This window comes from Musca vetustissima, unplaced genomic scaffold (genome assembly GCF_032173495.1).
Source record: "Musca vetustissima isolate MV318-11 ecotype Yass unplaced genomic scaffold, APGP_CSIRO_Mvet_v1 utg24870, whole genome shotgun sequence".
Taxonomy (NCBI): Eukaryota; Metazoa; Arthropoda; class Insecta; order Diptera; family Muscidae; genus Musca; species Musca vetustissima.
Genome location: NW_026881920.1, coordinates 281,257 through 296,738, shown reverse-complemented (window position 1 = coordinate 296,738; position 15,482 = coordinate 281,257). Strand labels below are relative to the sequence as shown.

The 15,482-nt window shown below is 33.6% G+C and overlaps 1 protein-coding gene across 1 annotated transcript; it reads left to right on the top strand.

The window, feature by feature from the left end:
- Window positions 1-13,748: 13,748 nt before the first annotated feature.
- LOC133328000 (zinc finger protein 706-like) lies at window positions 13,749-15,482 on the top strand. The gene is made up of 3 exons (XM_061536549.1): window positions 13,749-13,773; window positions 15,022-15,176; window positions 15,245-15,482. Exons 2-3 carry the CDS (start codon window positions 15,033-15,035, stop codon window positions 15,332-15,334), a joined length of 234 nt encoding a protein of 77 aa, XP_061392533.1. The 5' UTR covers window positions 13,749-13,773; window positions 15,022-15,032; the 3' UTR covers window positions 15,335-15,482.

Sequence of the window (15,482 nt, the reverse complement as noted above, 5' to 3'; positions counted from 1 at the left end):
CCAAAAATTTATTAAAGAAATTGTTCATCTTAATTTAGCACAACTAAATCTTTAATTATAAGAAATTTCAATTTTTTTTAAATATATTTTTATAAATAACATTATTTCCAAAAAAACAAAAAAAATCGTTATAATTATCGAAATATCTTAAATTGTTAACATTGGAAAATGCGTTTGTTAATTAAACAGAAAAAAAGAATGGAATGCAAAATATTCTTCAACAAAATCTACTTTAAAAAAATTATCAAAAAAAAAAAATTATATTCATACCCAAAATAAAAAATCGATTAATAATGAATATTGATTAAATAATTAACAATATTAAAAAAAATAAAAATTAATTAAAAATATTAAAAACATATTTTAATATCAACATCATTCGAATCGAAACATAAATACCATCATCAATTTGTTACAGGTTAATTTTCTTATGTATGTTTGTGTGTTTTCTTTTTTTTCAATTTCTTTTACTTCAACAGAAGATCAGCTGTGCAGTTCATTGACCTATACAAGTGTTGCTTTCATGCAAACACACACACGGTCAATTACTTTTGCATATTTGGTGACGGTTTAAACACATTTATGTATATTCAAAGTTATTAAAAAAAATGTATATCATATATAGCAAAATTTATAAAAAAAAGAAATATTTCAATAGATATACGTGGTTGGTTTCATTTATGAAAAAAAATTAAACTAAAGCAAAATATTGCTAATCAAATTCGTAGGGAAAGCAGTGTTTTCCAAACTGTATACTCTCATTAGCAGAGTTAACAGCGCTAGATGATCGTAACAGCGAGTTTTATGTTAACCGAGCACTAACATAAATAAAACCAACATCCGTATAATCTAACAGAGGAAACAAAGGCAAACAAACACCAACATCAATATCCTTTAAATTAAAAGCAATACGAATTCTTTTAAACGTAAAATAAAAAAATACTTTTTGTTTAAAAGAAATAATTTACAAAATATTAGTTTTGTTTACAATTGATGTGTGGATTCTAAGATCGATAACGGTTAATCCGCTCACTTCTTAGTTCCAAGCTACCAATTGGTTGGTGGTTGTTTGCTAATAGTATAAGAGATTTGGACTTACTTTGTTGATATTGGAGCTCCCACGTTGAAAGGCCTTCCACAGGGGGTATAGTTGCTGTAAACTCGCAATAACTCCAGCACTTTTACACTAATTCTCTTATAATTTCTTTTATATAAATTTCGTTTATATGATTTTTTTTCTTTTTTTAATAAATATATATATTTCTTCTTTTTAAAATGTTTTCTTCTTTTTTTTATACTCTCAAATCATTGATTTGTTTTCAGAGGTTTTCTCTCTCTGTTTTTTTTTTTTTTTTAAATACCTTCACTTCTGTTTTCACACAAATTGATGTTGCTCATGTTTCAATTTCGAATGTTTCCGACTGATTTATTTTATGTTAATTTGTTTTTTTTTCTTAAAGATCAGCAATAATTGGCATAAAAAATCACATATTTACTGAACAAATAATTAATTTCTAATAATAATTTTTTTTTAGCTGATTTTCCGGATTTTCTGGAGGCACTAGATTTTCACTGATTTCTTTACTGTCCAGAATCTGATTTTTTTTCATCAATTTTTGCTCTTTTTATTCACACACAACCGACCGATCTGTTCTACTCGAACCAACTAAAATATGTTGCCGATGATGTTGGAAAAGGTGTGGTGTTACGGCTTATGGGCATAAAGGGCATCAGGAAACCAGAACCAAGGGGGAATGCTGAAAGCAATCAAAAAGTGACACAAAGGCACTTTAGAGAAGAGACAACAGAGAAACTTCTGCAGGCAGAGAACTTACCAAATATCAATGCAAATTACATACAATATATGCGGTACTGAAGGAAAAAACTAGGGCTCCAGAGAAGACAAAAGACAATAGCCAAAGTTTTCCCAAATTAAATTTGGCTAACGCAAATTAATGGGATTGATAAATTCCCTGAAAACCATATAAAATATACTCCGAAATTTTTAAGGCTTAAAAGTCGTGAACGCCAGAAATACAATTTTTGTATTCGAAAATACTTCAAAAAAAGAAGATTTAGAATTTGTCTTTTTTTTAATTTTTGGCAGGTTATGTAACAAACTTAAAACTTTTCGCCAATGAAAATATGCACCGCTTCACAATCAGAACCAAATGACCAAAATGTCTTCCCTGTTACACCCTTTTTAACCTCGGCTAAATCCATATAAATACGGCTGAATTACCAATACTCCTCAAATAAATAAAAATCCAATATGGCTACTTTCTAGCACAAATACATGTACAAAACACTCAATTCTGATGTTTAAATACGTATAAAGCCATATCGTAAACTAAACACATATGCAAATGAAAAAAAGCTTTCACCACAATTACGTAGCATATATGTTGTTTGGTTGTTGCACACACCAGCACTCAAAGGATAGCGAAAAGATCATATTATGGTAAATTTGGTGATATTTTAATAACAAAATATGTTAAAAATATTTAAAAACGCAAAAAAATCAAAAATAACAAAACAAAAAAAATCAGAAAAAATGTTGTCCTCGCTAGGATTCGAACCCGGGTCTTCCGGTTCGGAACCCGACGCGCTTCCTCTGACCTACCAGGGGCGTCGGATCCAGGCTGGCTAAATGGGATCAACGTTAGATCGCGATTAGCGGTATATTAACTAAGATCTCTCTGGTCCATTATAGTATTACAGCATTATAATGTATAGATGAAGCAGTATAGAAGAGAGAAGTAAAAAAACAAATCAATATAAACGCATTGAACCGGTGGAACCAAAGAAAAAAAAACAACAACAACAAATTCTGGCAGTAATGTAACAATCGAACAGTATAAGCAAACAAATATGCATAAGTACGTAATGTAACATGCTAAGTTTCTGAATGTTAATTAACATTATATTGGATATCATGAAACAGAGGTGTCCAAACCTCAGCAATGAGGGTGCCATAACAAATTTATAAATTCTCAAAATCTACATGCGCCTCTACATATACCCCCCACCAAAATCAGACTTGGGGACAAAACAAAAACTGCGCCACAAGGTTGATCCCGCATGTAGATTGCAACTATTGTCGCAAATCTTTTGCGTGGTATGTGCCAAGTAATTTACCTTGAAGGTCTTCAAGTTCGTAGTAGCAGTTTCCAAGCTTTCGACGAACCCTGCTTTTGATAAAAGTGGGAGCAAGTTTTGCATTGTATCCCCGTTCAAAATTACTTTGAGTAAAATTTTTTCTATAAATTTCTTGACCCACATTGTAGGATACTTGACGTGATCTTAAATTGTACTGTTTTTCATTCTGCTCATGTTGTTTTTGCATTACTTTAAGAGCCTTAGACCTGACAATGTAAAAGGTATCTGATCTATCAAAGCAAACTGATCTATCTTCTAAAAGATTTAAGTTTTTCAGCAATTGGTAGGTAGAACCGTTTGTGACCATATGTTGGCCAAATGCCATGAAATAAGGGGAAGTCCCTATTGCAGAATGCACAGTGGAACGTAAAGCACATGCTATATGACTTAGCTTTTCGTCCCAGTCTTTCTGATCCGGTTTCACGTATGCTTTGATGGCAGAAATTACTGATCGATTGACCCTTTCAGATGCATTTGCCTGTGGCGAGTGCACTGCGGTATAAACATGTTTGATTTTGTAACTATTCAAAAGCTCATTAAACTTCTTCGATTTAAATTGTGTTCCATTATCAGAGATAACACACTCTGGTACACCAAAAGTGTGGAACAACTCCTCTTCCATATACTTTATTACAACATCTGCCGTAAACTTCTTAACTGGTCGGAGAAATGAAAATTTGGAAAAATGATCCAAGACAATAAAAATTCCTATATGTCCTGACTTTGACCTAGGGTAAGGCCCAATAAAATCGACATAAAGTCGTTGGAAAAATCTTTGAGTTAATCCCGTGTCCCCCATGGGTGGTCTCATTGTAATATTGGGATGTTTGGTACTTTTACATACCTCACATGCATTGATGTAATCTTTAACATCTGAAACTAAATTCGGCCAGTAGTAATATCTTCGAATCCGTTCTAAAGTTTTCTTTATACCACTGTGGAAAGATAACGGATCGTCATGGTGTTTCTGAAGAAGTTCTGGAACCATACCTTTCGGGATCCATAGTTTCCAGGCCATGTCGTCTGCAACTGGTTCACCAACTGAATGCTCCGTTCTCCTGTAGAGGTAACCGTCTATAATTTTCAAATCGGGAGTGGAATTAATATTTTTCTCAACCCTGCTTAAAAGATCCTTGTACTCGTCAGAACTAAAATGACTGGATGTCAAATCCACGAATACTCCACGTTCAGTTTCCACCTCGGACAGACAGCATATCCCCGATAAATCATCACTGTTGGCACGCGAAAGCACATCAGGAACAATGTTTTGAGACCCCTTTCTGTGCTCTATTTTGAACTTGTACCCTTGAAGTTTCAAAGCCCATCTTGCCAGCCTTGAACTTAAATCAGATTGGGACATGAGCCACTTAAGAGAAGCATGATCTGTAATCACCGTGAACTCATGTCCCTCGACATAAGCTCTAAATTTTTTTATGCATAGCATTGCTGCCAGACACTCTTGTTCGGTGACACTATAGTTGCGTTGGGCTTGGTTAAGTTTCTTCGACATGAATGCTACCGGAAACTCATCGCCCTCCGCATTCTTTTGCACCAATACTCCTCCTATTCCTGTTTTGCTTGCATCACAGTGTATGAAGAACGGCTGTGTGAAGTCAGGACTGTGCAAAACAGGGGCTGTGCAAAGAATAGACTTTAATTCCTCAAAAGATACCTGGGCCTCATTGGTCCATATAAACTTCCGGTTAGTTTTTAACAAATCAGTTAAGGGGCTTGAAATCGCAGCATAGTTCCTGGTGAACTTTCGGTACCAACCTGACATACCCAAAAATCTTCTAAGTTGCTTCACCGATCTAGGTATTGGAAATTCCGTAATGGCCGAAACTTTATCAGGATCTGTTTGAATAGTGCCATTCCCAACTACATGACCTAAATACTTGACTTCGGTCACACAAAACCGGCTCTTCTCTACGTTGATCGTCAGCCCAGCGAGTCGGAGACACCTAGCCACTTCCTTGAGCACTTCGACATGCCTTTCGAAAGTTGGAGACACCACTAGAAGGTCATCCAGGTAGACCAAAACTTCTGTCCTGAGAGTCGCCGGTATTACTCTATCCATCAACCTACACATCGTTTGCGGAGCGTTGCATAAGCCGAATGCCATAACGTTAAAATGGTAGAGCGGTCTCCCAGGAACAGTGAAGGCAGTCTTACCTTTCGATGACTCATCTAGAGGTATTTGCCAAAATGCGTCTTTTAAATCGAGGCTCGTAATATATTCTGCCTTAGGCAGTCTGCTTAAAATTCCATCGATGTGAGGAAGTGGATAAGCATCACCCTCCGTCACAGCATTAAGTTTTCTGCTATCTAAGCATAGACGATTCTTCCCAGGTTTTCTATGCAAAACAACTGGCGAGGACCATGGACTGGTTGATTCCTCAATAACACCCATAGCTAACATTCTGTCAAGCTCCTCATAGATTAATTTTTCAATCGCAGGAGAGACTGGGAAATGCCTTCGCTTAATTGGTTTTACATCACCGGTATTTATGGTATGGCATATTAGATTCGTTTTTCCCAGACCCTCCTTCGAAAATGACGGAAACATATTTATGGCACTCTGAAGTTGAAATTTTTGATCTACTGTCAGATCCTTTTGATCAAGGGGGTTGTTATTATTTAATGAAACTCCAAGACTAGCTATAGTATTCATAATTGATGGTGGAAGCAGATTATACATTTTCCAAAAATCTATACCTAATATCAGGCTTTGAGACAAACTCGGAACAATGTACACCGTTATAGGCTTACTCACTTCTCTAAAGACTATATCTGTCGTAAATAAACCTGCTATGTTTTGAGGTTTACCATCAGCAGTATTCACTGTGGTGTTCAATTTTTTATATGGATGTTTAGAAGAGAGGAAATCAACAGCTGCCTTTGAACCCAAACAGGTCACTGAAGCTCCTGTATCCAATAAACCCATCATATTTTTACCTAATAAGCTAACATCAGCATACGGACGAACATCTCCAGACCGTTCTAAAACAGATATGGTAAAATTTTTCCTGCATAGCTTGACATCTTTCCAAAATTTTCTAATTCTCATTTTCGACCGAGTTAATTTGGGTTTTTCATTAAAAATTCGATCTCTTACTCTATTGTAATTTTCTAATCTAACATGGAAGGGAATAATTGGTCTAGGACCAGAAGAAGAATTCTGACCCCTATTTAAGCTATTATCCGGTTCTTTGTTTGACAAAAATATATCATCTTCAAATTTATTTGTTGATAATTTATTTGCTGTATTATTTATGTTATTTTGCGGAACTGCAAGACGAGGAAGAATCTTCACATCGTCTGAGATGATTGTTGACATGTTGTCGGTTTGCGTGCACCCATCGGTGCAGGAATACGCAAGTTTTTTGAACCATTGCATTTCATACAGTTGGGTTTATATACCTGTGGTGTACCACAACCATAACAAAATATCGATCTCTCAGCCATACATTCTTGGTACCTGTGCCCTGACTTTCTACAGTTCCAGCATACCAATGAAAGTTCTGACACGTCTTCCAACTCGAGCAACTCTGGGTCCATACCACCATTAAACTCAATTTCAGCAGTTCTCTTATTAAAGTTATTGGGTCGAGTACCAAATCCTTGTTTTCGATTAATATCCTGAATAAAGAATTCTCTTCGACGACAAATTTCCCGAAGCTGACCAACAGAATTAATCGTCATGTTCAAAATCTCATGTTGTATGTCTGGTTGTAGATTACGACGTAAGATCTCCACAAGAGTCTTGTCATCAAGCGGTTTATCCAATCTATCAACCAGATCAATGACGGAATCATAAAAAACATCAAAAGGCTCATTTAGCTTTTGTTTGCGATCTCTTATCAACTCTCTAAAATCAATATCGGTTCTAGAATCTCGATATTGCTGACGAAGAGCTTTGCAAAGATTTGCCCATTGAACAACTGGTACGGTGTGATGGAATCTCCAGAACCAATCGCTAGCTTTGCCCTCAAACAAAGTACTGGCACTACGACATAAAATATCAAAATCTCCATTAAGAGTCTGTTTTGTAAGGGCTTCGACCCGATAAATGAAATTATCGACCGGCAAACTGGTTGAACTGCCATTAAATTTAATTTTCCAATTAGCCATAATTTGACTGACCTTATCTGGACGGAAGGATAAATCCCGACCGGATATTGGAAAACTACTTCGAGACCTGTTAGCTAAATTACCCTCATTGCTAGATTGACCAAAGGCGTTGTTATCATGATTGTTATTAGTCGACGGTAATCCTAACAACTGCTCCAATGTCCTTTGTTCAACATCATACACATTTGGTATAGCCTGGTTGTTTCTAACACCTATTGGAGAGGATGCATTACAAACCTGAGGGACATTGTTGATATTTAAACGAGCTAAACTTGCTTCCACACTTTTCACAACTAAGGAAGAAATCTGATCCGAAATATTCTGAACTATAATCGCTTGCTGACTATTCATAAGGGAAGTTACCATATCTCGTACAGCATCTAAATTGGTATTCGTCTGAGAATTTGAGATCCCCGCTGCTAGATCAGGATTTGCTTCAATATCCTGACGACAGGATTCTTCTGCTCTAGTAGCATCAAAATTTCTAGCTTTAGATGAGGATCGTGTTGTTATTGTTGACATAGTTTTCTGAGGTGGTCGATTTGATGCTTTAATATCTTTAATGATTTTTATACCACAAACTGGGCAATCGGAGTGGGTTTTGATGTAGTTGTTAATACATATTTTATGAAAAGAATGTCTGCAAATAGTCTCAGACAAAACTGAGGGATTCTGAATGGGAGAACTACATATTTTGCATACCAGCACATTATCTGTGATCACTGGACCAACAGAGGTACTATCATCCTTACTCCTTTCAAGAGGCATTATTAAAATCAAAACTTTGACAACCAAATATTCAGAATAAAAAAGCAAAAATCAAATTAAAAATCTATACGCTGAAATCCGAACAAAAAATACATAAATGAAGAAAGGAAACGAATAATCAAATCACAAAAATTAAATTTTCAAAATAACAACTCGAATTGTTTCAGGCGATCGGCAGTAAAATTGGGTAATAAAAGTAAAAAAATAACAAACTATGAAGAAAATGGAAAAGGAAAAGAAATATGTAGAAAAAGAAAAGGACTATAGATCATTATTTACAAAGGTTAAAAATCGATAACATTTTTAATTTCCAAATCGTAAAAGAAAAGATAGAAATAGAAGCATCTTCAATAGCAACAAAGCTGATGTCAGAATTAGAACTGAAGTCCAAAAGCTGTATTCACCAACCCTAATACCAAAAAGAAGCCAATATCAAGAATATTCGAAAGACAGATTAATAAAATAACTGGTTATAAATTATAGCACATCTGCATTTAAAATTTATAAATTCCAAAGAAATTCTGTTAAAACGATTTTTGAAAACAAAGATACGAAAGAAAAGGCAATAAACGGAAAGAAAAATAAGGACCTGAATGAAGATACTACGATATACAATATCAAGACGTTTTATAAATTTTCTAAAAATTTGATGATCTAATCTTCATTCGGGCCCCACGTTGGGCGCCAAAAACTGTAGTGTGCAACGGGTTAACATTATAATAAATTTCAGGAGATGCTTTGGAATGAATCATATGACTTGGCACGCATAATTCACCAGCCTTATTGCTCGTCGTTGGGTTGGGTTCTTGTCACATTCATCCATTAATTATGCCAACTACCAGTTAATTTTTATATGCGTGCATAAATTTAGTATAGGAAATAGAGAGAAGAAAGTCCAATTGAAAGTAGAAAGAAGGAAGAGTGTTTTCAACCTAGTTTGCTTTAGCCATGCAAAGCTGTAGGTGCATGGTCAGCCCTCCCATCCTGTCTACCATATTGAAAAAACAACGAATAGTAAAAGTTTATATGATAGACCCATATTTAAATTACCCCACTTCACCTAACCGAACCCTTTAAAATTCAAATTTGAAATTCAATTTAGACCATGGTTAATAAAACCAAAAATTTATTAAAGAAATTGTTCATCTTAATTTAGCACAACTAAATCTTTAATTATAAGAAATTTCAATTTTTTTTAAATATATTTTTATAAATAACATTATTTTCAAAACAAAAAAAAATCGTTAAAATTATCGAAATATCTTAAATTGTTAACATTGCAAAATGCGTTTGTTAATTAAACAGAAAAAAAGAATGGAATGCAAAATATTCTTCAACAAAATCTACTTTAAAAAAATTATCAAAAAAAAATTATATTCATACCCAAAATAAAAAATCGATTAATAATGAATATTGATTAAATAATTAACAATATTAAAAAAATAAAAATTAATTAAAAATATTAAAAACATATTTTAATATCAACATCATTTCGAAACATAAATACCATCATCAATTTGTTACAGGTTAATTTTCTTATGTATGTTTGTGTGTTTTCTTTTTTTTCAATTTCTTTTACTTCAACAGAAGATCAGCTGTGCAGTTCATTGACCTATACAAGTGTTGCTTTCATGCAAACACACACACACACACGGTCAATTACTTCTGCATATTTGGTGACGGTTTAAACACATTTATGTATATTCAAAGTTATTAAAAAAAATGTATATCATATATAGCAAAATTTATAAAAAAAGAAATATTTCAATAGATATACGTGGTTGGTTTCATTTATGAAAAAAAATTAAACTAAATCAAAATATTGCTAATCAAATTCGTAGGGAAAGCAGTGTTTTCCAAACTGTATACTCTCATTAGCAGAGTTAACAGCGCTAGATGATCGTAACAGCTAGTTTTATGTTAACCGAGCACTAACATAAATAAAACCAACATCCGTATAATCTAACAGAGGAAACAAAGGCAAACAAACACCAACATCAATATCCTTTAAATTAAAAGCAATATGAATTCCTTTAAACGTAAAATAAAAAAAATACTTTTTGTTTAAAAGAAATAATTTACAAAATATTAGTTTTGTTTACAATTGATGTGTGGATTCTAAGATCGATAACGGTTAATCCGCTCACTTCTTAGTTCCAAGCTACCAATTGGTTGGTGGTTGTTTGCTAATAGTATAAGAGATTTGGACTTACTTTGTTGATATTGGAGCTCCCACGTTGAAAGGCCTTCCACAGAGGGTATAGTTGCTGTAAACTCGCAATAACTCCAGCACTTTTACACTAATTATCTTATAATTTCTTTTATATAAATTTCGTTTATATGATTTTTGTTTTTTTCTTTTTTTAATAAATATATATATTTCTTCTTTTTAAAATGTTTTCTTCTCTTTTTTTATACTCTCAAATCATTGATTTGTTTTCAGAGGTTTTCTCTCTCTGTTTTTTTTTTTTTAATACCTTCACTTCTGTTTTCACACAAATTGATGTTGCTCATGTTTCAATTTCGAATGTTTCCGACTGATTTATTTTATGTTAATTTGTTTTTTTTTTTTTCTTAAAGATCAGCAATAATTGGCATAAAAAATCACATATTTACTGAACAAATAATTAATTTCTAATAATAATTTTTTTTTATCTGATTTTCCGGATTTTCTGGAGACACTAGATTTTCACTGATTTCTTTACTCTCCAGAATCTGATTTTTTCATCAATTTTTGCTCTTTTTATTCACACACAACCGACCGATCTGTTCTACTCGAACCAACTAAAATATGTTGCCGATGATGTTGGAAAAGGTGTGGTGTTACGGCTTATGGGCATAAAGGGCATCAGGAAACCAGAACCAAGGGGGAATGCTGAAAGCAATCAAAAAGTGACACAAAGGCACTTTAGAGAAGAGACAACAGAGAAACTTCTGCAGGCAGAGAACTTACCAAATATCAATGCAAATTACATACAATATATGCGGTACTGCAGGAAAAAACTAGGGCTCCAGAGAAGGCAAAAGACAATAGCCAAAGTTTTCCCAAATTAAATTTGGCTAACGCAAATTAATGGGATTGATAAATTCCCTGAAAACCATATAAAATATACTCCGAAATTTTTAAGGCTTAAAAGTCGTGAACGCCAGAAATACAATTTTTGTATTCGAAAATACTTCAAAAAAAGAAGATTTAGAATTTGTCTTTTTTTTTATTTTTGGCAGGTTATGTAACAAACTTAAAACTTTTCGCCAATGAAAATATGCACCGCTTCACAATCAGAACCAAATGACCAAAATGTCTTCCCTGTTACACCCTTTTTAACCTCGGCTAAATCCATATAAATACGGCTGAATTACCAATACTCCTCAAATAAATAAAAATCCAATATGGCTACTTTCTAGCACAAATACATGTACAAAACACTCAATTCTAATGTTTAAATACGTATAAAGCCATATCGTAAACTAAACACATATGCAAATGAAAAAAAGCTTTCACCACAATTACGTAGCATATATGTTGTTTGGTTGTTGCACACACCAGCACTCAAAGGATAGCGAAAAGATCATATTATGGTAAATTTGGTGAAATTTTAATAACAAAATATGTTAAAAATATTTAAAAACGCAAAAAAATCAAAAATAACAAAACAAAAAAAATCAGAAAAAATGTTGTCCTCGCTAGGATTCGAACCCGGGTCTTCCGGTTCGGAACCCGACGCGCTTCCTCTGACCTACCAGGGGCGTCGGATCCAGGCTGGCTAAATGGGATCAACGTTAGATCGCGATTAGCGGTATATTAACTAAGATCTCTCTGGTCCATTATAGTATTACAGCATTATAATGTATAGATGAAGCAGTATAGAAGAGAGAAGTAAAAAAACAAATCAATATAATCGCATTGAACCGGTGGAACCAAAGAAAAAAAACAACAACAACAAATTCTGGCAGTAATGTAACAATCGAACAGTATAAGCAAACAAATATGCATAAGTACGTAATGTAACATGCTAAGTTTCTGAATGTTAATTAACATTATATTGGATATCATGAACCAGAGGTGTCCAAACCTCAGCAATGAGGGTGCCATAATAAATTTATAAATTCTCAAAATCTACATGCGCCTCTACATCTACAGCATAATTAGAAACATAAAGTGGTTAGGAGTATACAACCTTGGCCTTCATTCATTTTTCACTCCTTTAACTTACTAATTTTCTCTCCCCTACAGAATTGTCTTTGGTCTCTTCGCTGTATCTCTTCTTGAGGATGATCACAACGGACCTAACCGGTCTCAGATTGTTGCAGTCACACATGTGACTGCACATCCCCAAACCTAACCTACATCGTTTATAACTAAAAAACGACTGCTCCGATTTTGATGATTCAAAGGACTTATAAATCGTATGTGACCAGAATAGGAAAATATGCAAACTAATTGTGAGATTCCGCCAAAACAAATATATTAAGTAATATCTACAATTCCCCAATTTTTGTATCGTGCTTTAATGTTTAAATAGATTGTTGTTTTTAAGACATGTGGTTTTTTGAGTTAGTTAGATCAAAACTTCCAATATGTGTATGTTCTAATACTAATAATGCGATCATTAACATCGACGAAAGTAAGGGTAAAACGGCATATACATTAGAACTTGTTTACCGGGTTAACCTACTTTATGAGGATTTATTTGACATATATGCGAAGGAATTGACAATTGAAACCCACTGGGTTAACGAAATCCGGTTAAATGTAAACGTACTACAATGATAGCATTATTAGTAATCCCGTCAGATATTTGAAGGTTTGTCTTATTTTCTTCAGATTTTTTTTCCAACAATTTGAAGTTTGTATGTGGACCTATGTAAACTTAAAAACTTATTCAATGTTAATTTGAAATCAAGTTGTTTAAAAATGTGAGGATATAACAAATCCGATTACAACATTTCACGATTTAGAGTTAAGGTATAAAACTGGCATTTACAATTAAAAGAAGGTATACGGCGTCAACATTCGCCAAACTTTCCCCCCTTAACTGTCAAAAACTATATATAGAATATATAGCAAACATATACAAATCTATGACGGCAATCTGAAAACTAATTAACAATTTGTTTAAAAATGAAATATACCTATAACAACGTTTGCCGGGTCAACTAGTTTTATTCTGAAAACTATTTCGTATTTTTGTTTATATTTTTCGACATATCTACGTGGTTATTGTTGAATTGTTTTGTTACCTTGTATAATTGTACCATGGGTTCAACACTGAACTAATGTGATGAGTTGCCATATTTGACTTTGTGGCAACGTTGTTCCATCGTCGTCTGTCAATTTCTCCTTCTAAACAATTGTTATGTTATTCCTCACACCTCATTCGCAATCAATCGTTGTTCATGGCCATTTTGCTTCGAGTTTCTTCTTCATTAGGTATTCTCTTCTTCCACTCTTATTCGTAGCAGGTGGAACGGTTTTAATTTCGGTCGGTTGAATCATTCATTCGAGAGCGGCACACATTTTCCATCGCATTTTTGTTGAGTTTGTTGAGCGGCACACATTTAATTAACATAAACTAAAAAATAATTTTGCGGAAAAGGAAAAATTAATATAAGAAAAGAACGAACTAGCAATAAAAAGATTCCGCAAACATCTTTACATTCGTTGAAACAAATACAAGCATTCATTAACTGTATCTACAACAATAACACAATTAGGTAAGTTATACAGAAGTGTGACCGCGCCACATGCAGAAAAAAGTTCGAGAAACTTTTGAGGTTTTTAGTATTTTTTGTTGTTGATGTGATGAGTTTGTTGTATCGAAAATAATTCGAATTATCTATTAAAGTGATTTTAAATATCAAAATGAAATAAAATCTGAGCGATTAGATTACTGCAACAATGTTGGCAGGTATGATGATGTGGAAAATTGGGAAAACCCTTTGTTTCGTACAACCAACAATGGTGTTGTCGATTTATCAGCGTGATCGCCATTTATGGATTACATTTTGTAAATGTAAATGGTGTCTATTTTCAAGATGACGACTATGGATGGGAAAAAGTATTATGTTGTTTCGTTTACCTTCTTTTTTTGCGAATTTCTAGTGGAAAAACTGGATTTTCTTTGTTGGGATTTCCATGGATGATGAGCAATGTTTGTACAACGTAGACGTTATAATATTTTTGCATTTATTTCAGGTTTGGGGGAAAATGTTACTTAATAGATGATGATGAATATACTTTTGATGAAATATGAAACTGCAGTTGTGTTGTTAAAGAAAAACACGATAGTGTGTACATACATGAATGCACATGTAGTGTTAAGATTAAGGCGCACAGGTGTGTTTAAAATCAATATTGATAGTAACTATATTGAGAGGTAAAAATGCATCTTACTTAAGTTCTCGTGGTCTTATCGTCTGAATAACTTCATTGTTATGGCAGCATCAATTAGGAAATTCGTAGTCATAGATGTTCTGGAAAGTGGCAGGGTCACAACTATTAACAGTCGAAATCGGTTATAACGACACATCGATTATAATGAAGATGTACAAAAGATCCTTCCTTTATTTGATCAGATCCTTCCTTTGGTCCCTGGTTATAAGCGATTTCGATTGTATACCGATGAAATACGTCGTTAGCGTTGTATACTCCGTTTTTTACAAGGTGTATTGTTTCTCACACTGGGAAAATGCCAATCAACGTGAAATGGGATATACATACATCACTAGAATTTTATAAAATCGGATCGAAATTTCAAATCTCTCAAAAAGAACAATTAGAGAGCAATTCATGACAATGATGGGCTACTAATACATGAGCGGAATTATGATTCATGAAGTTGTGGAGATCTAATAATAATTTGTTGTAAACACAAGTAATCAAGCGTATTATTTTGTAGCAATAATTAAAATATATACTCATTCCATTTCTCACTTAACGGTTGCTTTTATTCTATTTCACAGATTAAGATAAAATGGCTCGTGGTCACCAAAAAATCCAATCTCAAGCTAAAGCCCAAGAAAAACAAGCCAAATTGAAGAAACAACAAGGACACAGTGCTACTGACCAAAAGAAAGCGGCACTGAAAGCCTTAGTTTATATCTGTGCCGTATGCAAAGTAAGTAAATGTAACACAGCTAAACTTTACAATTTATAACTTACAAAACCTGTGTCACTTTTTTACAGTCTCAAATGCCTGATCCTAAAACGTACAAACAGCATTTTGAAAATAAACATCCCAAAAATGATATGCCACCAGAGTTGAAGGACGTCTAAAGTATTCAGCTGTCTTTTGTTTTATAAACAAAACAGAAAAACATAGACGCGCACCCGCCTCTGACTTGAGGATTACTGCTAGCAGCTTGCTGTATAATCTTGTAATTAAAATAGCTGTTTATTTAATTATCTACACATTTACTTTTTT

What these genes read in the sequence shown, in the direction of transcription:
- LOC133328000 (XM_061536549.1), top strand. Translation starts at nt 15,033, where the DNA reads ATGGCTCGTGGTCACCAAAAAATCCAATCTCAAGCTAAAGCCCAAGAA. An exon ending in ATATCTGTGCCGTATGCAAA is followed by an intron (nt 15,177 to 15,244) that starts GTAAGTAAATGT and finishes ACTTTTTTACAG; the next exon opens with TCTCAAATGCCTGATCCTAA.